This window comes from Podarcis bocagei, assembly GCF_964188305.1.
Source record: "Podarcis bocagei genome assembly, chromosome: 9".
In the NCBI taxonomy this organism is placed as follows: domain Eukaryota; kingdom Metazoa; phylum Chordata; class Lepidosauria; order Squamata; family Lacertidae; genus Podarcis; species Podarcis bocagei.
The window spans coordinates 42,109,650-42,133,128 of record NC_138134.1 but is presented as its reverse complement, the minus strand read 5'-3'; the positions used below and the strand labels follow the sequence as shown (position 1 = coordinate 42,133,128).

Here is a 23,479-nt window from a genome sequence, read left to right as displayed (position 1 = left end):
GATAAAGCCAATCCTAACATTCTGAAAAGTTTCTTCCTTAACACTGTAAAGGAGTGTGGCTTGGATCAAGAGCCAGTCATATTTAGAGAAGACTCTAATCTAAGTCCTACTGATTTCAGTGAATCATCTCCAAGTATGACCAATGTCTGGATCTAATCTTATGTATTAAAAATGAATTTAATTTATTTCAGAATTTAGCTTTTAACCTTAATTGTCTTAGCAAACAATACATATTACAAATACTACTAATTTCAACTCTGGGTAACAAGCATTTCTCTAGGTTTGTACAATGCCTTTAAAATAAACATATATAGTATGTATAATATTTATACATATATACATTATTATATAATAAACATTATATAATGATGAAAATGTGGGCACATTCCACATTTGTCTATTCCCCCCTATCCTGGCATAGAGAAGCTATGTTTCACAAGGCTCAATAATGGTATGTTGGATAGAAATACACATTCCAATGCATAGGCATAAACCACTGCCTGTAGCAAAAGCAATTCTAGAGTGGAAATATGTTAGCAGTATCAAGAAGTCACAGCAAATGTTGAAACAGAGCATTCCAGCTGAATGAAATAAAACAAAGTAAAAAAAAACAACTCCCGATGTACAGACAGGAGTGGTATAAAATGAGGTCTGAAATAATCTGTTTTAGAAGAAATGTTTGGAATACTCAAACCCAGCAGTAGGCTTAAATTATATTTATGTTGTCTTAGCATTAAATATGTATTTCCAAAGGTCAGACTTCAAGATGGAGGTCAGCTTCAGCCCAACATTTGAGCTGTGGGCATTGTCTTACAGCAGAGAAGGGAAACACTCTTCCTTACCACTATCCATAAATCTGTCTTCATCATCCTTGACCATTCTAGTGTATTTTATAAGAGCCCGTGTACAAATCTGCCAAGCTCAACTACATATTTTTTTCTAATGTACTATTTGTCTTCTGCTTCAAAGTATCTCTTGCTGAAGTCTTCATGACTACTACAATTATTTTGGTTACCCTAAAACATCATTTCCATCTTTCTCATTCAATTGCTTTCATTCCTCAACATAACATTGCAAGCCCCTCATCTATTGCATTTCAAACTTCTTGTTACTGGGTACTTTATAGACATTACTCCAGGCAACATTTCCCGCCACTGTCAAGTATCTGTAGATATATAAAATATACTACTATGTTGAATACCTAGATATACCCAGTGCTGACATTTCACACAATTGTATATCTACCAATGCACAATAATGTATCTTTCCGCTTTCAAATATTAGAATATTTGATTTGTTCTCCACATTCATTCTCCCTCCAATTTTCACAGAATTATGTAATAATACAAGAATAAACTTTTATGTTACGAAGTACACTAATATTAGTTTGATATTAGGAAACTAAAAGCCAATTCAAGAGTTATACTTACAAGCATTCCGTAGGAAAACCAGAATTTTTCCAGGAAAATTGAGGATGAAATGAATGAGAGGAAGTAGATTTCACTGATGGGGGTGAAGTGGTACCAGAAGGCAAAAATTGGTTGCTGAGTTGCATTGCTTCTTTATAGAAAGGGATGGGGAGGTTGTCTGGGAATAAGGAATGTTTGGGTAGTGATTTTGTGGGAGTCTGGGAAATATTTTAGGGGAAGAATTCTAATATAGCAATTGGAAGAGTTTGGGGCATGGCAAGGGGAATAAAGACAGGAAATCTCTCAAAGAAAAAAAAGAGAAATGATGGGGCTTGAAAGCACAAGGTAGTGGAAGGGCAGAGATAGGGTCTGGCCAGCTGATGGGCTTGCTGGAGAGGAAGTGGTGTTAATACCTGTCCTTGTACTGTGATGCTGGGTTTTGGTGTGCTGGAAGTCAGAGCACCCCTTCAGCAACAAAAGGAATAGAGGGGGGAATCCACAGGAAAGATTCTAGGCAGAGGGGTGAGGTTTCCTTGGTTTTTGTAAGATTCCTAGATATTATGGTGAAAGGCACCACCTCTTATGCTTGAGTTAGGCTAGAAAATTACCAAAGATGACAGTGAATGGGTGTAAAAAGCAAAATGATGTCAGCCAGGAAGAGTTTGTCTAAATACATGTTTGCAAAATTGTTTCTAGATTCTGCTGTCCAGGTAAAATGGGAAAAAGAAATTAACATCTTTGGGGCACTTCTGGCAAGAGGCCCTCAGGCTATTGAAACTTCTTGATTAGTAAATGTGAGGGTTGTGGGGAGGAAGGCGTAATATTTGGGTGGCCACATCTTGGTTTAACGCTCCTATGAGCCTGATGCTCTTTTGCTTGGTTCCAAATTTACAAATGATGAGGGAGGAATGGCAGAGGTTACTGTGTAAGGCGACAGTGAATTTACCGTCTCTCTTGCAGCTCACCTTGTTTGGAGCAAGCTTGGCTTTCTGTAATGGAGTCTGCCTTGAAGCTTCTCCAGGTCAAAACTGAAACTTCTTTTTGAGGTGCTGGCTATCATGGCAAAAGCTGGATATCTTTAGGGGTGCTTCAAAACACTTGCTAGATAATTTTAGTATCAGATCAAGCTGTGGCTAACCAAATATAGAATCAAAAGCTTCCAAACTCCTTCTCCTAGCTATATAGGAGGAGAAGAGAAGGTGGAAAGTTTGCTTTGGCTCATTCCTGCTTGTGTACATTGTACTATGCTCTTAGCAGGACACGTGAACATGGATATTGTGTTTATCATGTTCTTCAGTCATCATGTCTACATCTATTCTTATTGTCATAACTGGCTATAACTTTCTTCAATAAGTAGCAGAAATGAATAGGCTACATAATATGGCACCTAAAATGAACTACGGGCACTTCTGAACTATATTTTTTGTTTCTTTTATCGCCTTTACTGCACTGATTCTCTGATTATTTTTATGTATCAGCATGTACATTAATACTGATAAAATCTAAGCTATTTCAACAACATATACAGTATTTATCTTTGCAGTAATTACTTACAAATTCCAGTAACTTTGTACATTAGATTAATATGGATAGCTCAGAATCTACTTAAATTCAAATCTTGAATAACATGGGCTTCATTTCTTTAAACAAAATTAAAGCTTAGCATAATTTCCCCCTTAGAAACCGGAACCTAATATTTTCAGCCAGCAAATGTGGTGAATATTTAAGTACAAATGCTGTGACAGTCTGAAGAGGCTTCGTCTGTTATCCTGCAGAGGTGATATAAGAGGCAAAAGCAATTTATGTATGCTTTCTGTCCTGACAGCTGTGACAATGGCTCAAAATGCTAGGCCTGCCAAGAGCTTTTATCAAGTATGTTATAACAACTAGTAATAAGTGTAAATAATAAATGCTAAGATCTTATGGGAAACAGTGGCAACAGTAAACAGTTTTTGGTGCTTGCTGATGGGGAATCTGCTGGTCTTGGAATTCCCTGGCTTCCCAGTAGAGTTTTGGCCTGACAATAAACAACAGTTTAATACTTTATCTAATCCCAGCCAGGAGGTGAATTCAGCAGCAAGCTTTTGCAGATGTTCACATCCAATAATCTATCCATAATTGATGAAACAGGGAGGTCAGATGTAATGGTTGCTACTACTCCAGCAACAAATAAATGGTTATTGACAAAACAAGCCAGTGTGGCGCTGAGTACTGAGCAGTGACAAGCCTGAAAACAGTGCAGAGACGGAAGCAGGGATGAGGCTACCATCCTTCACCTTGAGGATTCTTCAATATGATGGGCAACATAAGGGCCACCAAGACACACACACCAGCAGATGGAGAGGATTTCTGAAAGGGGGAGATTCTTCAAAGACAGTGAAGAAAACAATGAGCTAGATGCAAGGTGCCTGAAGATTCGGGTAAGTAAAAATGCATGCTCTTGTACAGCAGCACTGTGATCCTGATGTCTGAATTGCTTTTATCAAACTAATATGCCTACACTTATATACCTTGCTGTCAGGGTGATGTTGCTTTGTTGATACCATGGTGTGTGCTTTAATTGGTGGGAATATAAACATAAGCTTTGGACTACTGAAGCCAATCAGCAATTGAAGGTTTCACAGATATTTGCTGATTGACTTCAATACTCTGAAATTAATGTTGTCATTTCCAGCAGTGAATATCCATAAAATAATAATATACCAGTTTTCCCCTAAGATAAGGGAATAAAACAATACAGGCAGAAGCATTTCTAAGTAAAAAAACACATGATTTGGATAATCACTTTCTTTTTTCAAAACTACTGACGTTGAAGGAAAAGTTCTCAATCAATAAAAGCTTGCATTTGCAAAGGTTAAGTCCACAGAATTGCAAGAAATTCACTGTACTATTGACTGAATAAAAAATTAGACCTTTACATGCAAATAAAAACTGAAATCTTGGGCACATTTAAATGATAAAATACAATACTTTTATGATGTTTAGTAGCTGATATCATAGTGTATAAAACAGTGGAGAGCAGTAGCATTACTGTATTGCTACATGCAATCATAAAAAGATTTCAGACAATAGTAGTTTAAATATTGATATTACTACATTCACAGTATGGAATGGCCGGTTTATTTATTTTACTGTTTACTATCAACATTTCTGATTAGAACTGAAATTATGAAATACATGTCTGTTTAAAATAAATTGACAGAATGAGCAGGCTTAACTAATACTTCCGGTTTTATTGTGAAAGGGATGCCCAACTATAATTAATAAGTAAAATTTATACATATTTAAAAGTTGAGATCAGATGAACTCCAGCAGAATAGAATGAGGAAACACTCCCACTTTTTGAACATAAACATAATTTGAGCTCAATTATTTCCAAAATTTTATTAAATGATTTATATTTATCTGCTTTTAAAAGTCACTGACAAAGTGTTTGCAAGCGAAGTGAGAATATGAAACAAATCTATTTAATTTTACATTGGTACACATTATATATCAGCCATGTAAATAAGCCAACAAAAGTTACTAGCCTGCATTTTTTCTACAATCCTGTTAAGCGGCTAGCATTTTCACACTAGTCATGGAGGAAATGACTTTCCTTCCTCCATGGTTAGCATGGAAAGTATGTAGATCAGCAGAAGAGGGAGAGAGTTATCTGACCCTCCTCAATCAGCTGGGTCACTCTATTGTGATGTTAGCTGTATAAGCACAAGGCCAGTAGGTGACACTGTGCAAGGAGGCTAGAGATTGCAAGTAGGAAAGTAAAGCTAGCTGTGTTTTTCCACTCCTAACATGGTATCCTGGCTCTCTCTCATAACCCTACTTTGTGTAGGCAGGGCAATGGCAAATTGCTATATTTAAGTTGGTTCTATATCATGTATTATATTTTCTCTACATGAAGAACAGCCATGCAGGGTGGAAAAAACATGTATGTCATAGGGCAGGATAGAGCTGCGGATAGAGATCAAGAGAAAGTTGGCAGTGGAAACAGATAGTAAATTCCTGTGCATAATTTGAAGCTACTGGTAGCCCTCTAGCACTTGATTCCTCCCTCCCCTAGTAAGGCTTTTTAAGGCAATTAATTTGGCAGGACGGAAGGGCAAAGCAAGAGAAAGCTAGCATATCTATAATGGAAAGCAAGGAGAGGGTTAATAATATAGTAAACTATCTTATTAATGTTTATATACTGTCCTTGCTCCCACAGGGGCTGAGGGCAGTACACAACAGTATAAAAATACTACCATTTACACTACTTAAAACACCTAAAACTGAAAAACTAAAAACATTGTCATACCATAACAAACCCAATATCAGCAGTGAAGGATCCCAAAAGCCCACGTTTTCCTCCTAATAAATAAAGGTCTTTTTGGTAGTCATGGGCTGTGAACCGTTTAAAAAGGAAGTTGCATAGCATCTATAGCTTGTTTTATAATCACAGGATGTACACAAGTGGACCTAGATGGGCAGGTGAGGCAGGGAGAACAAGAGGATTGCTTGAATCAGCCTGTGTATGAATTTTAATTGTACAACTAGCTCATTTGGAATGCAGTGGTAAATAAATATTACAAGGCAGAAATTCAACAGATACAGCTTTTCAGATCACCTGCTTACATATGCAGCTATCTTTATTTGTCTGATGCAACTGAAAGGAACAATACTCTACCTTCAAAGCCACACATAATGAATGTCAAGTCAGAGAGTCAAGTCAGTTTTCTGAATGACTTGCTAGCAATGCAAAAAACACTTTGTTCATCTAAGGTGTACATCTACTACATGTTTTACAAAGCTCCTTGTTACCAGGTGCAACCATCCACATGGCATCAGACAACTGCAGGTCATTCTAACAAAATTCATATTATAATTGCGTCATAAAAAGGTAAAGGGACCCCTGACCATTAGGTCCAGTCGTGACCGACTCTGGGGTTGCGGCAGAGTTATGCTTCTGGGTTATGTGGCCAGCATGACTAAGCCGCTTCTGGAGAACCAGAGCAGCGCACAGAAACGCCGTTTACCTTTCCGCCAGAGCGGTACCTATTTATCTACTTGCACTTTCGAACTGCTAGGTTGGCAGGAGCAGGGACCGAGCAACGGGATCTCACCCCGTTGCGGGGATTCGAACCGTCGACCTTCTGATCGGCAAGTCCTAGGTTCTGTGGTTTAACCCACAGTGTCACCCGTGTCTAACCAAAGTATTTTAAAGCATGCAAATGAGTTTAGCTTCTGTCAGAAGCAACTTTGGTGGTACAGTACAGTAGACAATCAGGGATGTCAGAGTTGTAAAAGAGTGGCCATCTTCATTCTTTCAATGCATGCCTCTCTCAGGAGAATCATTTCTAATGTGTGCTAGTGATTAACTGAAATCAGCATGGGGAGGGTGGAGAGAAAGTGGCACAAATGAGAACAAGCTTGAACTTTACTGATTACCGTTTTAATGCCAACTTACAACAGCCACCTTGGTGATAAACAGCTAGGGGGACAACCCCAGCAAGAGCAACAGAATAAGGCCAGCTCTGGTGACAAATATCTGTTCCCTTTGGACTTTCTGTGGTCAAAAGGAAATGTAGTATAAAGTGAGAAGTGCATGTAAGGAAGAGGAGTTTGTAGATTTAAGAGCAGAAAATCTTAAGTATTAAGGGGGGAGCCATATGGGGTATCTGTGCTCCACAAAATATATGAATTGAGCCACACTGTTACCAGATAAACTGCCACATTCTGCATTAGCTGAAGTTTTTGAGTCATCTTCCAAGGCATAGAGTGCATTATTCCTGACGTGTACCCAAGCGGCTATCCTGGCTGCAGGGCTGATAGCTGATCATATTTTCCTAGTGCATTATAGACCCCTGTCTCTGAAACCCACTTCTAATACAAATTCACCTAGTGCCAACCAGCTGGGGAGGCAGACCTCAGAACACCAGGATCCACTACCCTCTTGTGACGAAGAAAGAGACTATAATCTTTTCGAATTCCAGTCATTCCTAAATGCCATTAGGCCCTATATTTCAACTTGCTCCAAACACACAAGCCTATTTCTATTCATATTTGAGTAAAGTATGCTTTAATATATGTGCTTAATGGACAACAGGTTTTGATGAAGGTGACTGTAGCCCATCACCCATGTGCTGTGGCCTGACCAGTGTTTAACCACTTCCTTGTTCTCGAGGTTCCAGACAAGCAGCGGAAACAGGAGACGAACAGAGGAAGATACCTGTTGGATCGCACCGAAAGCTTATATAGTCTGGCATCCAGTTATCACAGTGGCAAGCCAGATGCATAACACAAGAGCAACAGCGCTCTTCCTACTTGTGTTCCCTGGCAACTATTATTCAGAGGCACACCCCCTCCTGTGACAGAGATGGCTTAAATTGCATTTGTTAAAGTATCCACTTAAAGTCAGTTTTGCTGTAATGAATACATATCATTCAATCATTAAGCACCTCAAGGGAGAAAATCCAGTTCCAATCTTTAGACAAGGTGGGCACATAATTGTACTTAAATCAGGCAATCTAATAGTGTCACCTTTTAAAACTCGTGTTTCAGGTGGATTACCTCGAACCTTTGTTTTCTGTGCTGTTTGCATTGTGGAAGGAGAGTAATAGCAAAATGGCAAAAGGAACCGACGACAGGCAGCAATTGGAGGCAACAGCATCTGAAAAAAGCTGTGCCTTTTAGATTCTCCCAGAAGGAGTCTGCTTGAGGTGGCCCACAGAACAAAGGGATAAAGAAGATGAAAACTCTGATGCAAAGCAGGAAAATAACTGTTGAGACCCCTGAGTGTATACCTGAATAGTCCCATGCTGTGTGGCAAGACCCTTTTAGCATGCTACAGAAGCTGGTGATGAACTACACATTACCATGTGGCAAACTGGCTTCCAGCAGTATTGTCTGCATGTTACAAGTAATGATAACCAGTAGTCCTCTGGGAGCAGAATGCAATGATTTCATCTCTGTAAGCATCTGAGCTCCCCTTGGATAAAGGGACCATTAAACTGAGAACAGAAGCGTAAATTTTAAGCCAATGATTTCTAATTGGATAGTAAAGCTCACATGTGCTCAATGGAATTGAAAACAGCAGATATTTTACCACTGTATATATATTGATCACTGTTGAGGATTAGAGGCTTCTATAAAACATTTTTCATTCCTCACTGTGCACTTTTTCTTAGTAAGCATTGCGCTTTATTTTTACGATTCTGTAAATTTCTTCTGTCGGGATATTATAATTAAATGGTATACCACATTTAGTATTACATATATAACATGTATGACATGACAAATAATAATAATAATAATAATTATAATGGGGACTAACTTTGACTTTAACTTCCTCTGTATTATAACTGTTTACAGGAAAAAGTATTCTAACTAGAAATACTAGCTATTTTAATCAAAGTTTGTATGTTCAATATATTCTACTGAAAAAGGAGTGTCAAACTGCTAATCCCATGAAGTGAAAAACTAGGCTATGGTAACCTTTAAGCAACAGCAATGTTCTTTTGGGTTCACCAAAGCTTCTCAAGTTTGATTTTGACCCTAACAATGTGGGAAATCCTGCTTCTGTTTTGAAAAAGTATGTTTGATAGCTGGGGAAAATGCCCAAATAGATTTTTAGCTCTATCTGTTTCTGTTTCATTTATTTATCCTAATTCAGCTTTATGGCCATCAGGAAAACTGTATTAAAACAGCAGGAAGGAAAGTTTATAAGCTGCTATAAGGTATATCTGAAAATTCAGGGTTTCACTTAATGAGTCTTTTGCAGTACTATTATTTTGAAACAACAGAGGAAAAAAATACAATTGAGAATTGCTTCAATCATTCTTAGAAACCAGTTCCTGTGCTTGTATTTAATTATCTTAGGTTGTCTGTATATAAAACGAGCTGTCTAAAAACTAAGAATTGACATAGAATTAAGTTACCGAGCTAATAGTTTTATCTCTTTTCAGAATTCAATCCATTAAGAGAACAATATATAAACCAAACCCACCACAGATATGATAGCTTAAATAGTAAGTTCAATAATGTATATTAGGTAATGAACCAACTCTTTAAAAAACTTACTTCTATTGCTGTCTTTTCTTCTCCAACTGTATGATATGCTAGACCCAAACAATAGGCAGCTTCTCCTTCCATCTTTTTGTCCCCCGCTAAATAAGAGGTATCAAGGCAATAATTATCATTAAGATTTATCATCAGAAAGCTTAAAAACTAATGCGATGCCTGGTACTTGATATGCATTTCTAAATATCATGTTTTTACATTAATAGTTTATTATTACTTATCTTCTCAACCTGTAGATCAGTTGTGAACACCAGTTGTGGTGGGATGGTGGTGCTCACTTGACATCCTGAGAAGATGCTGCTTACCAGGAGAGGGGGAAGAGGCAGAGGGGAGGATGGCATGGTGCTCCTGCCAGTGGGTTCACACTGCATGGACCTCCCCACTGCCTCCTTCTTCTGGGAAGCAGTAGCAGCAACTCAGCTGCTGGGAGGTTACATGAATGCTACTGTCCCGCCACACTACATTTTCTGTAGATGTAAGTTATCAGCAAGCAATACCATAACAAAGCAGCCCTCTCCTGTTTTAGTCAATGGCGAGCAGTGACCAGGTAGTTAAGTAGAACTGTAGTGTCAGGAGAATACAAGCTGTGCTCCAGCAGAAGCTGGGAGCGAGCTGCTTTATCAATCTCTGTGTATCCAGGAGAGAGGGTTCCTCCATATGCAAGTAGGAGAACTATTGGAAGGTCAGGGCATCTCAGGTTTTTAGAGCCAGCCCTGATTCTAGACATATAAGTGGTAGTTCAATTAAGGATAAAGTTTTTGGGTTGTATCCAATTAGGTTCTTCTCAGAGTAAACCCACTGAAATTAATGGGCCTAAGTTAATAATGGTCATTAATTTTAATGGGCCTAGAACTAGTATTGGATACTCTCTGCTGCTTCCATGCATATTACAACAAAGGTAGCCATTTAAACATGCCCGTGAAATTTACAATTACTAGTTAACTGTTGAGCCCCTGCACAAAACCAACGATTCATTGCATAGCCCCTAATATTTACACACTTCTGAAATGAATATGTTTAAATTACACACAACTTCATAACTATACAACTACGAGGGGGGGGGGGTTAGGATTTGCGGCTTAAGGAATGTTTCTGCAGAAGGAAGAAATATCAGCATTCAGACCAATGATCTCCAGAATAAATCTTTTTGTTAAAAGCATGCTGAACAATATTTAGACAAAGGTTGACAAAAAAGGGAAGCACTGTTTTCTTTAAAATAATCTGCAATCATAAACAGACTGAGTGCAAAGTTCCTCCCATGTCAAGGAGAAAACCAAAGTTTGAATACCAAGTACTGGTGAGGTGTGAAAGTCAGAGCAGTACCCTGATTAGTCAATATCTTCTTGATAGTAGGTATTTATCCATAAGCTGGGGGCAATGTGTGCAGTATGGAGCCCACTCTTCTTCACTCAGAATCTTTTCAGCTGAAATGGTACAATTGCTGATCACCAAAGGGTTTCCACAACTTATGCTATCTCCAATATTTGGCTGCAGACTAGAAGCAGGCTGAGCAGACCCTGCTTCAGTGGAAGGCAGACCAACCAAGTGGGAAGGTAAAGGTAAAGGTACCCCTGCCCATACGGGCCAGTCGTGTCCGACTCTAGGGTTGTGCGCCCATCTCACTTAAGAGGCCGGAGGCCAGCGCTGTCCGGAGACACTTCCGGGTCACGTGGCCAGCATGACGAAGCTGCTCTGGTGAGCCAGCACCAGCGCAGCACACGGAAACGCCGTTTACCTTCCCGCTAGTAAGCGGTACCTATTTATCTACTTGCACTTAAGGGTGCTTTCGAACTGCTAGGTGGGCAGGAGCTGGGACCGAAAGACGGGAGCTCACCAAGTGGGAAAGACCTATGCAAATGGCCATACCTTTGATACTTGCAACCACCCGCTTAGGGATAAATAAGACACAAGGAGACATGTATTTTAGTTAATGGACTAAATAAGGCCACAACTTTATTGGTTACAGCATGTGAGTGGTATTGGCTTAGGCACTGGATCAAACAATCTATATATGACTCCACCCTGTTCAGCGGGGAGTCATCCGAAGGTTAACAACCAGTGGGAGGAGCTTGTTGATGCAAATACAATTGGAAGCTTCCCCTGACGTCACAGAGGGTCGTGCCATGGCCCTAGCCACCAGCAGGGCATCAGACAGGATCCACGACAGCTGGATTCCTTTAACGGAATACCCAAAAAGGGGAGAGGTAGGTGATGGCCACAACCTGCCCTCCAACACACAACACATATTCCAATGCCTAACCGCCAATACCTGAAAAGTTGTGACGATTTGCTACGAGGTAAGTGAAAAACCAAGAGGCTGGTGCCAATTGGTGGCAGAATGAGGGGACGGTGCTGCCACTGCCGCTTGAAATGGCTGACGGGCGCGGCGCAGCAGCTGGGTAATGACGCAGAGGGCCAAACACCCCCCCCCCCTGCTGACATGGGAACTGGCTCCCGCTCGCAACTCCTCTCCTCTGGAAGGAGGAGAGGCTTTGCTCTACTTCAGCATAAGCAAGAGTGAGCACCACGGCAAAGCAGTCCCCATGCGGCTGAGTTTGTGCATGAAGGAAGTTAAGACTACATAGTATCTACCTAAATCAACTTATCTCTTGAGGAAATACTCTAATAATTTTGATATTCTGTAACTTAAAGTGTATGCATGCATGCATGTGAGACTTAGAAATACAATTCTTCTAATGGGCAAATCTTGATACATCCTTTTGCCCAGGCTTTGTTTGCTATTTAAGTTGGTTTTAATTATTGGCTTACTGATAAGCATTGTCTGGCTTTATTTGTTTATTTAGCTGCGTGCAACTTATGCTGGGACTGCTTGCTGAAGGGCAAGCCATAAATGCATGTAATAAATAAATAAATAGAGTTGGTCCTAAAACAAACAAACAAACAAACAAACAAACAAACAAACAAACAGAAGTGCTCTAAACTTTCCAAGTTTCCTAAAACCCTTAGCACAGAAAGCACAAAACCCTTTCCCCAATAATCAAGCTTTTATCTTAGTCACTAAGAAAGTCACTTTTCACTAAGGTGAAAAAGCTTATCAGCTCTGATACAAACAAATGATTTTATTTTCATAATTAGCTGACAGTCCAATAAGCAATGCCAGCCAAGTAACAGTGAATAATCAGTGAACAACCGCAACCAGCAGTGCTGCCAGTGACCTTACTTCCGATTATGGACTCATTGTTTTACAAAAGTACTCTCAGGAGACTGCATTTTTGGTGTTAAAAGCTTTCAAGAAATAAATGGATTCCTACTTGTCAGCAAGTAGGTACTTCTGTTTTACAACAAGATTTAGAAATATATTGATAGCATTTGTCTTGAATTTCATAGAAAATAATCACCAAACACTTGATGTTTTTTACTTTACTCCTGGGAAAGAACAGGCCTGCACATTAAAGAGAGAAATGCAGGAGTGTTATTTTCTACCCACCTTCTTTTGCCATTTCAAGTGCTTTTATTAGAGTTCTGATGGCCTGTTGGTGTTCTTTATTTCCTAGCATTTTGTCTGCTAGTAATGTGTAAATTCTCCAGAGATGCTCACAGGCTAGTGAAGTGAGAGTCTTGCCTGTATCATCTTTCCATATCCGTCCCACTGTCAGTTGATAGAATGCTTCATAATGTTCTGCGGCTTTCAGGAACTGACCTGAAGAATGTAAGCCAGTCATAATGATAAGGCATCTACGTAGTTTACAAAATATTCTTGAAGAACTCTCATCATTAGCTACTCCCAATAGGATATTACTTACTGATTAAAGGCACAATATTTGAGAATAACATTATGATAAAGGGACAATATTTTGATATGCCAATTCAAAGACAAAAATTTGGGGGGTGTCCACAGCAATATTGGAAGAACAGACATGCAGCTCTCCATTTACGCATGTCCAAAATCCATGCGACCATGTACATGCGCCAAACCTGGAAGTGACCGGAAACATCATAAAGATTCATTGAAGCATCACTAAAAGGGAAGAACGGGAGCAGAGTGGGGTGGGGCATTTGCAGGCTTTTTCAATAGGTTTCAATTATACACAATTTCACCGACATTCGTGGTGCCTCAGAATGTAGCCCCCCACAGAATGCAGCTACTTGTAATATAGAGCACTACATATTTCTTTGTACAGAGATATCCTGGCAGTAATAGTTAGGACCAGCATACAATATAAAGTAATTGCATGTTTATTTTGTTTGTTATTAGTTTCAGTCTGCAAAGCAAATAAAAATGATTTCTAGACAAATACAGCCTTCAGAAGATTGTCTATACAGGTACACCTTGATCTGTGTGTTTCTCTTAATTTGGACTTCACTGGAAATAAAAGCCGACAGTAGATCATTAATCACCAGTACTTACTAATGAATTTAAATACTTTTAAAGCTATTGTTCTTGAAAAGACTGCACTATTGCGCCAACCCAGCTGCTTAGTGGGCTTTTGTGCGCATGATTCTCCAGGATGCAAGGCTCTGACATCTTGTCAGAATCTTTAAGGCTATCCACACACATCTGCCCCTGAACTGAACTTAGCTTGATGAAACACACATGTATCTAGGGGTAAACTCATTCCAACATGCATAGGCACTCACTAGTTGGAGTGAAACATATGACTCAACCTGCTATCTATAGTTTCATTATAGAATTGCAGCTAACAACAGGGAAATATTTTTTAAAAGAAGTATTTATATTCTGTTATCGAGCATATAATTTTTGGTGTTTGTTCCATTGCCTTTGATCTTGCTTGTAAAATATAGTCTTTTTGAGATTAACACTGTCCATGTCCATGCCTTGTAAAGTCAGCTGTAAATCTTGGAGAGAAACAGATGATTTCCACAAATGATATTGTCCCCAGAAATATGCTTTTAGACATACTCTTCAAAAATATGCCCTCAGAAGTTCAATGGAAAACGGAAGAAATCTCCAAGTGATTACTTTGGAAAACTATGTCCATATCATAGAGATCCCAAGCAAGCAGCCACTAATAAAAGAAGTTGGAAAATATAATTTCCCACCACAAGGCTAGTGTTGGTTGGGAGATGTGAGGAGTAAAATCAGCTGAGTGCAACAATATGAATTTATCACATATCAATAGAAGAAAATGTGATCCAGTGGCTCAGATCAATGAACCATTTCAATCAAGAAACTTGATCTGAGTCCTGGGATAGACGCATAGGCAAAAGTGAGTTGAATATACATTTTTATGGAGATCACCCCATCACTGAGGTCTCTTCCATATATAGGTGGAAGGTCTGGGCCTTTCTAGACAGTTCCTCAAAGCAAACTGTGGGATTCTGATTCATGCATATTTAGCTTGTCAATCTACCCACTGGAGTTTTGAGAGAAAGACTGGAAATTGAAATAAAAATTAAAAGACTATGAGGGGGAAAATGCTACTAAATGTCACACAAGAGTCACATATATAAAGCATCTGTGTCTACTCTTTTTCCGCTAAGGGCCTACTGTGAGAAATATAGTTGCAGAAAGCTTTCCATTATATAGTGACTTTTTGACTGCAACTGGAGAAACCAGGTATATCAATAATTCTATTCTCTCTGAAACTGATTTTTAGTTTAGATGGTTAAAGTAACACATTTAGAAACTTAATCCTGATAGTCAGAACTGTGATGAGCTAATAGAGAACAAATCACAAATAATTAAACTATAGGGCCTTTCTAGCAGGATTCTGCTACACTAGTTGATAACAGGATCAAATATAGATGAAAACATCAATGTATTCAAAACTACAAAATATAGGATTAGGATAAGAAAGTCAGCTGTGGACAAAATCCAATATATCAGTTATGCCAACTGAGAGGCTATAAAATATGGTGGAAGCCATATGCTGGCACAATACTCATGATATTCTGTCCATCAACGCAGCCATTCCACTGCTGAAGATGTATTGGTAAAGGTGTGGACCCCTTCAAGCTATACTGTAGCTATACTCCTGAAGGCACAACTTTGCACCTGCCCTGAACCTGGCACAGGAAATTTCCCTTCTATTGACTTCAATGGGGTGGGAGGGAGAATTAAAAAAATAGCTGTCTCTGTATCAATGTTCACTATGCCCACCTCACCAAGACCAAGCATAGGATGTGATGTAACTCAGCACGAAATCAACATTTTCTACCACCTGCATATAAACCTCACAAGGAGAACATAACTCAGGTGATTGGGCACATAGTGTGAACCAATGCTTAGAGTTCATAAAGTGGGACTGAGAGGAAACTATGGAGAAAAGGCACTTTCACAAAATAGCTTGCTCTCACAGCACACATGGCCCATGGGAACTTGAGCATGCTGTTAACACTAGGGCCCTAACAGGTAGTGTGCCTTGGCCTCTGGACGTGAACACCTAACACCAAAATCTACTCCAACAAGTGAGAGTGCCAGGACAGTGCACCTCACCCAGGTAAGCAAGGGAATGGGGAACAGATCCCATACTGCATAGATGCTGTGATGGTCATATGTGACTGATCTTAGGAAACCAGCTGCAGATTGTCCCATAATTAACCATAGGTATGGTAGGGGTTTATATCATTGTTATTTTGTAAGAAAGCGGGTGTTTTAAAAGTTGCACAGTCACTTGTGGAGGAAATATGAGCAAAGGAAAAGGGAAAAAAGAAAAGAAAACATGATATGTTCATTCATCAGGAATTAAGATTAGTCCCAAATATACTCACTACAAACCAGTGAAGAGTTAAGCATGCTTGAGAACTTTTGATTTCATTGCTCTCCCCTCCCCCTGTTTAAAGAAAATCTGTAGAAAGTATTCTAAACACCTTGAAGAGAAATGCAGTTCCATTTAAAAGGAGCTCTCTAACTTACCTGAGCAATATCACCCTAAATTGCATGAACATAGGTAAAGGACCCCAGGACGGTTAAGTCCAGTCAAAGGTGACTATGGGGTGCAGTGCTCATCTCACTGGCATTTGTCCACAGGCAGCTTTCTGGGCCAGCATGACTAAACCGCTTCTGGCACAACGGAACACTGTGATGGAAACCAGGGCGCATGGAAACGCTGTTTACCCTCCCGCTGCAGTGGTACCTCTTTATCTATTGACACTGGTGTGCTTTTGAACTGCTAGGTTGGCAGGAACTGGGACAGAGCAATGGGAGCTCACGCCATTGCACAGATTTGAACCACCAACCTTCTGATCAGCACAAACATATCATACGCTTGAAAACACAGCACTTTTACATACCATTACACGAATCACTAACAGAAATTAAAGAATTGCTAAAAATGCTTATAATTTAAGAGGCCCCCAGGATACAGCATCAAATCAATCAGTTAACCTTTGTTTCTTAATAGCTGAAATGACACTGTATAACTGCAAGCTTCTTTCAATAGGGGGTCCCCATTCTAAACTATTATACTAATGGAAAGACAATACTCATATATTAAAATGAATTAAATATAGTAAATAATTCATTTTTCATAGAAACTAGAAATGTGAGTGCAAAAGATTTGTGGCTTTAAAAAAAGTTTACATTTTGAATAATAATCTGGTATCCGGGCTACATTTAAACTGCAATGTATCCTTCCTGATTTTGGGAGGGTGGCAGGTATAGCTCCCCCCCCCCGAACTATATGATGTAAATGGAAATGCATATTCACATAGATCTCTATGGTTTCTGAATACTATTCTTCTTTACACTTATTCTTCTACATAACTGCAAAAGTGTAAATTTTTATTAGGAAAGAATTATCTTAGGCAAATATGAATGAAAAAGGATATATATGATCTTTATCATTCTGCACTATTTTTGAGCAGAAAGATTGACTAGATATTAACACAAATGGGTTTAAATGTGAAGCTGCCATAAAAGCAGGCACATAAATGTAATTCTCCCAGACGCTATTTTGATGCACATTTTTGATTCCATGAATATTTTATGAAATGGCCCAAACTAAAGCCATATAACATTCCTGCATTACTGATGCCTGCGCCCGTAAGCTACAAACATTAGAGGCATGATTGAATGCATTAAAATGAACTCATTCAGCAGCACATTGATTACTTGAAGGCAGGGGAAGAAAAAGAAGAGTTACCCCACTTAAGAAAACAGTACACAAATTTGAAGTTTACAATACAGAAAAATAAAGACGGATGATTGGAAGAATGTGATATTTAATAAGTAAATAAATGCAAATCTCTCTTAGGTCTGTATGTAACAAACTGACATTAATTAGGTCCACAGATTGCTTCAAGTATTATTCAGGTAATTCAAAACGTCGCAATCCGCAAGATGCATCGACTGACCTGTTCTAGCTCCATGTTTCAGCAATATCAAGAGAAACTAATTATTTCCTTTTCTGCTAGACTTTACATTTTGCAATGAAAATAACCCACTTGAAAACAATGGTGTAAAAATAATCTGACATGTCTATGTGGCGCATTTGTTCAGCAGCATTATGATAGAAAGCACATTTAATTTTATATTGTCCACATTGTACTGGAAACTTTAAAAGAAGCTAAAACTGAGAGAGAGCCAATAACATTTTATTACAATTTTAATCTATATTTTGGGGGAAAAGCTACTATATGGTATGTAGCAGCTCTAAAATCTGTATCTGGTGGAATAAGCTGTTATACAGTACAGTACTGACGACACACCTCTTTACGGTGGCTTTTGACACCTGAGGTGTATATTTTTAGAACCCACCTTATTTCTTGTGATTGTAAGTTACTTTAAACAGTTTTTAACATTGTGTTTTAATCTGTTGTAAAGCACCCAGGGACATTAGTGTGAAGAGCGGATAATAAATTATAATAATAATAATAATAATACACAATTCTAAAATCTGTTAGCAGTGAGAGTTACTAGAAGCTTTGTGTTTAAGCACTCACCTGGTAGCCATAGGCAAGGAGGAATTGCATGCTGGCGTCCGCCAAAGGACAAAGTGGTCTTTTAATGAATTCGGAACACAATGAACATAGAAATGAAGGCTAAATATTATATTAAATAGCTAAAAGAAAGCTACAAAGCATTACAATTATGCTTACATCCTTGAGGTTGCCAGCAACCCTATCAGCTATGGGCATGACTCCTGAAACTGGAGCTCGGCCAGTACACCACACTTCCTGCTTTCTCTGGCATATGCTGATTATTATAAATCTTTAAAAACCTAGCAGAGGTGGTCTAGAGGCTTATGTACTGTTAGGGTGTTTGGGAGACCGCCAACATAGATAACTTCTAAGACTAGCATATAGTGTCAGCTCCAGGTGCTAGCATGGGATCAGCAGAAACCTATCATAGAGATTAAAATTCCCACAAGCTTCCATCTCAACATATAACTTAGCTGTGAGAAACTTAACATTTTATAAAAGAAACAGAATTAACCCCTTAAAGCCCCCTGGCCCCCAGGTTTTGAAGGCATGAAAGCAGCATTGCCATATTACCATAGAAATCTCCTCAAAATCACAATAATATTCCATGATGTGACAGCACAGAAAGCAGGTTGGGTATTCTATCCTTCCTCTCTGCTCAGCTTCCTCCTCCAGCCCAAGCACAGAGATACAGTAGGTTTGCTGGGGGAAATACAGATTCGCCTATACTGTTAAGTTGTGGGTGAACATATCAGACGACACAGCGATTCTTCAAACAGCTCTTGTTTATTCACAGGCCAGAACAGAACTGAACTGAAGGGTTCAGCCAGCCTGCTTATACAGAGCTCCACTACAACGCAACAGTAACAACTTTCTGTAACTATCCAATCACTGAGCGTCACTTTCAATTCCTTATCTGCATATGTGGACCTGAGTGAAAACTATCTACAGTATCCCCCTGCTGGCCCAGGGTGAGAACTTCTGTACATAACATATACCATCCCCTGCAGGCTAGTAACTTAAGTGAGCTTATTTACAAGTAGGAACCAACAGTGAACAATATTATTCTGATTCAAATCTAATGCAAGGGCTTGAACTCAGTTTAAATGCTTGAGAGATTTACATTCTATTTGGCCTCTTGAATTAATTTAGTACAGTCAGTGGCACCAAACGGCCCTATGTACCTGTTTTTAAAAGTGGATGGGATTTTAGAAAGCACAAAGTAAGTATATCGCCCAGTTCCTCCTATGGTTAACAGTAAGCAATTCCTATTAGCAAATGCATTGGCTTTCATTTTGCCAACACTATTAATAGCTTCATATCAAACTAACAGCCCAAATCACGAGCAAAAATAATCAGAAACTCAATAAAGTCAAGTGTATACTGCCTAAGCTCATGAAATACAAGCATACTACAAGATTTGCAAGAGAGACTATTAATTAATATGTTGCCAGACAAGAAATTATAATCAGGAATTTTGCCACTAGATAAGGGAGAGATACTTGCCTGACATCTACTCCAATGCCATTTAGACACGACGAGGCAAAGCCATTTATTTTCCCAGGCCTTTTAATTCAATTTGATCTGTTTTATCTTGGCCAGTTTTGTTTTTTGTTATACTTATTTGAGTTTACTGCATATACTATATTTTAATGAGTTTACTATATTTTATTGGCCTGGCTTGCACATCATGCTAAGCCAGACCACAGCTTAGAGGAAACACATGAGCATGCAGGTTTGGCTGTGCTGAACAAACCACAAGCTGTAAATCACTGGTCAAAACTTAGTTACAGCTCTTTATTATTGTGGAGAAAACTAAGCAATGAACCTGGATTTGGACAACATGCCAAGACAATGTGGGACAGCAGCAAAAAGATGGGGCAGGGGCAAAGCTCCTGCTCTTCTCCAGGATCCTGCACATTTGCACTAAGTCATGGTTTGGCTTAGTGTCACATGCAAAACAGGATAATACATGTTTTTGATTTGTTTTATGGTGTTTTTAATTTTTTGTATGTTGCTCTGCAAATTTTGCTGAACTGTGGGTTATATTTCCTTAAAATAAACAAGTGCATTTTATGTCACTGGTTGGGTGGACAAAAGACCAGTTTATTCTGGATTTTATTCTGGTCCTGATCTGATTTTAGGATGTATTTTAATGGATTACCTGATTTTATGTTAATGTGTTATACATTTGATGTTAGCTTCTCTGAGCCCGGTTTTGGCTGGGGAGGGCGGGGTATAAATTATTATTATTATTATTACTTTGAATTACACAGGCAAGCAAGGTAAAGCAGAGCAAGCAAGGGGCAAGTACGTATATGTACTATACCAACCCAGCCTTTTCTGACTGCAATGCTGCTTAGACTGGAGAACTGGCTAGAGAATTTGATGCTTTATGGGGTCAGGTGAAATCCTATTGGCCCCTTATGTCACTTGACAGTTGTAGGTCAGCAAGTAATACTCAGCTGCCTTGGTGACACTCAAACACTTCAGATATCAGGGCAGTAGCTCCCTCTTCTGGTGATCTGCCATACATTCAAGAGAGTAAGACATCTGGGGTCTCACTGCCAGAGTATCTGTTTGAGATACCATTTGACTACTTCATTGCCGATACGCTATCAGATCCAGCCATTGTAAAACGTAAGAATTTAGCTATACATTCCAGCCATCAATAAGTAATATTAAATCCATTTTAATGAACCAGGGGGGACTTTAAGGCTTAATTCTATTAAAACCAGTGTGACTGCAAACCTTTGGCTGGATTGTTTCCAAGATTACACTTGAATAATGTATAAATAGATATAAAAAACAAGGATCGTAGCTACACATTAATTCACCGCACAATAATTCTACGGACAATCATTTATTCCCTAGACAATAATTCCATAGCTCCAATGGAAAGGGCATCTCTAAAACCAAGGTCTCCTCTACAAAGAACTAACAGTAACTTTGCTTCTCCAAAAGTTTGTTCTATTTAACAAGAACATTAGGATCCAGTGCAGCATTCCAATGCCTTGCGAAGCTTTGAAGCAAAAAGAAAAAAAGGAAAAAAAAAGTTTTGGGGGTGAAAGCAGCTTTGAATGAAGCTTCATCTCAGTACTACTCATTAAACAATAAATAATTAAAATACCACAGAAACAGACAGGTAAAATACAAGCAGCGGTGTCAGTAACAGACTTAAAAGAGAAATGTAGAAAAATGAATTTTAAAAAAGCAATGAAATAATTCATTTGAAGTTTTAATAAATTTCAATTGCAGCCTTGTTTAAAGATATATTAGACTTTAGGGATGGGACCTAATTATGATCCAAATGGGCACCTAAATTTTTTAAACAGTGTTTCCTTTTCAGAAGCTGTTCCTTCAGACCCACAGACTGCTTTTAAAATTCCCTTGACTTCAGAAAAAGGTGTGGGGGCATATTGCACAAGAGCAATTCATGGGGAAGCAGCCCCCCCCATTTCCTTTTGAATTCAGTGGACTTGAATTCAGTGGACTTTATGCTTTGGACATTCTGCGGAGCAAACTTCAGCCCAAGAAACTCGGCAAAAGTAAAGAGAAAAGAGCGTGCTGTGTCTATATTTTTTCAACCACAAGACCTTGAACTTTAGTGCTTAAGACCAAACATACATTTATGATGAATGATAGAAGATTTATTTTCATTTCTAACATTATGTATGCATTATGTATGCATTGATATGTATATAGCAGACAAGAAAGCTAACATAACGGTACCCTAATAATCAGCTCAATCACGATCATTTGATATTGGTACAGTGGTACCTTGGGTTACAGACGCTTCAGGTTACAGACGCTTCAGGTTACAGACTCCGCTAACCCAGAAATAGTACCTCGGGTTAAGAACTTTGCTTCAGGATGAGAACAGAAATAGTGCAGCGGTGGCGGTGCGGTGGCGGCGGGAGGGCCCCATTAGCTAAAGTGGTACCTCAGGTTAAGAACAGTTTCAGGTTAAGAATGGACCTCCGGAACGAATTAAGTTCTTAACCCAAGGTACCACTGTATTGTATTATACCTATGACAATGAGGAGTCTCCATGACAGGGAATATTCAGGAAGGAAGAGGCTGTGTTACAATGCAGGACAGCTGGACTTCCGGGTTGGCGCGAACAGCTAATGGCGGATTCCCTCCGAGCTCCGGAGGGAATCGGCTCCGCTGGGGACGGGTCTTACCGCGACGGCGACGCGAAGACCCTCAAAAACCGCAGGCGCGGATGCCTGCGGACCTGGTGACTCGGTGGGCACCTTAAGCGCCCTCCCCGACCCACGAAGAGCCTTTTTAAAGGCATCGGAGAGGGTACGGAGAGCGGCGTGGTGCTGGGAGTAGACCGCTATCCCAGCGGAGCGGAGCCGTGTGCCATGGCTGATGAGCGCTGACTTTTTTCCTTAAATTCAGACCGGAAAAGAAGCAACCCGTGAGTAGATTGGAATTCGGACTTTAAAATATCTATTTTTGAATTTGATACGACCGGGGGATGTGTCAAAGGGAAGTCCGCACCCCCCCTCCTGCAGAAGATTTAAAGCAATAGCAGGAGAACTAAGTTGGAGAGCCTACCCTTTTGGGGTGAGTTAAAAAGACATTAACTTTCACGATTTGATAAAAGAAGTTTTGAGCTGGAGTGTAAGAGCGGAATTTCAGAAGCCTTTCTCTTGTTGTGTGCAACCCCCCCCCCTCCCGGGCCCGGGAGCGTCCTGCCTCTGAGCCTGTTGAAGAGGAAAGGAGTTTGACAGCTGTCAAAGCTGTCAAACGGGCAACTTAAAGTGAAAAAGCTTGCTACTTAAGATCTCTCTGGACTAAATGTGATACAATTGAATTAAAGTTGTTGGAAACAAAGAAACCAACGAGGTTGAGGACTGTTGGAAAAAGATTACTAAGTAACCAGATTCCCTCTAGGGGGAATTCTGAGACATTACAATGGCTGCAGATGGAAAGTTACTAGCTGAGATAGAAAGAATGTTCTATCTTGTGGGAATTTTACAAGAACAGAGTCTGGCTATGAATAAACAACTCACGACCTTGACTTCTGGAATAAGCAGCTCTGTTGAATGTACTGAGGACTTGAATGGGAAAGAATCTGCAGCTGAACTGGAAGAGATATCTCAAGAATTGAGGAAGACTAAACAAGGAAAGGAGAAAGTACAGATGGAAAGTACCAA

At 39.4% G+C, this 23,479-nt stretch overlaps 1 protein-coding gene across 3 annotated transcripts in view; it reads right to left on the bottom strand.

Annotated features, from left to right (window-relative positions):
- The window catches only part of TTC29 (tetratricopeptide repeat domain 29), a 204,516-nt gene that overhangs the window by 55,013 nt on the left and 126,024 nt on the right, over positions 1-23,479 (bottom strand). For all 3 annotated transcript variants that reach the window (XM_081208438.1, XM_081208436.1, XM_081208437.1), the window contains exons 7-8: positions 12,913-13,125; positions 9,465-9,550 (exon numbers count right to left, since the gene is read on the bottom strand). In XM_081208438.1, the coding sequence (XP_081064564.1) occupies positions 9,465-9,550; positions 12,913-13,125 (299 nt within the window). The remainder of the gene's footprint in view (positions 1-9,464; positions 9,551-12,912; positions 13,126-23,479) is intronic.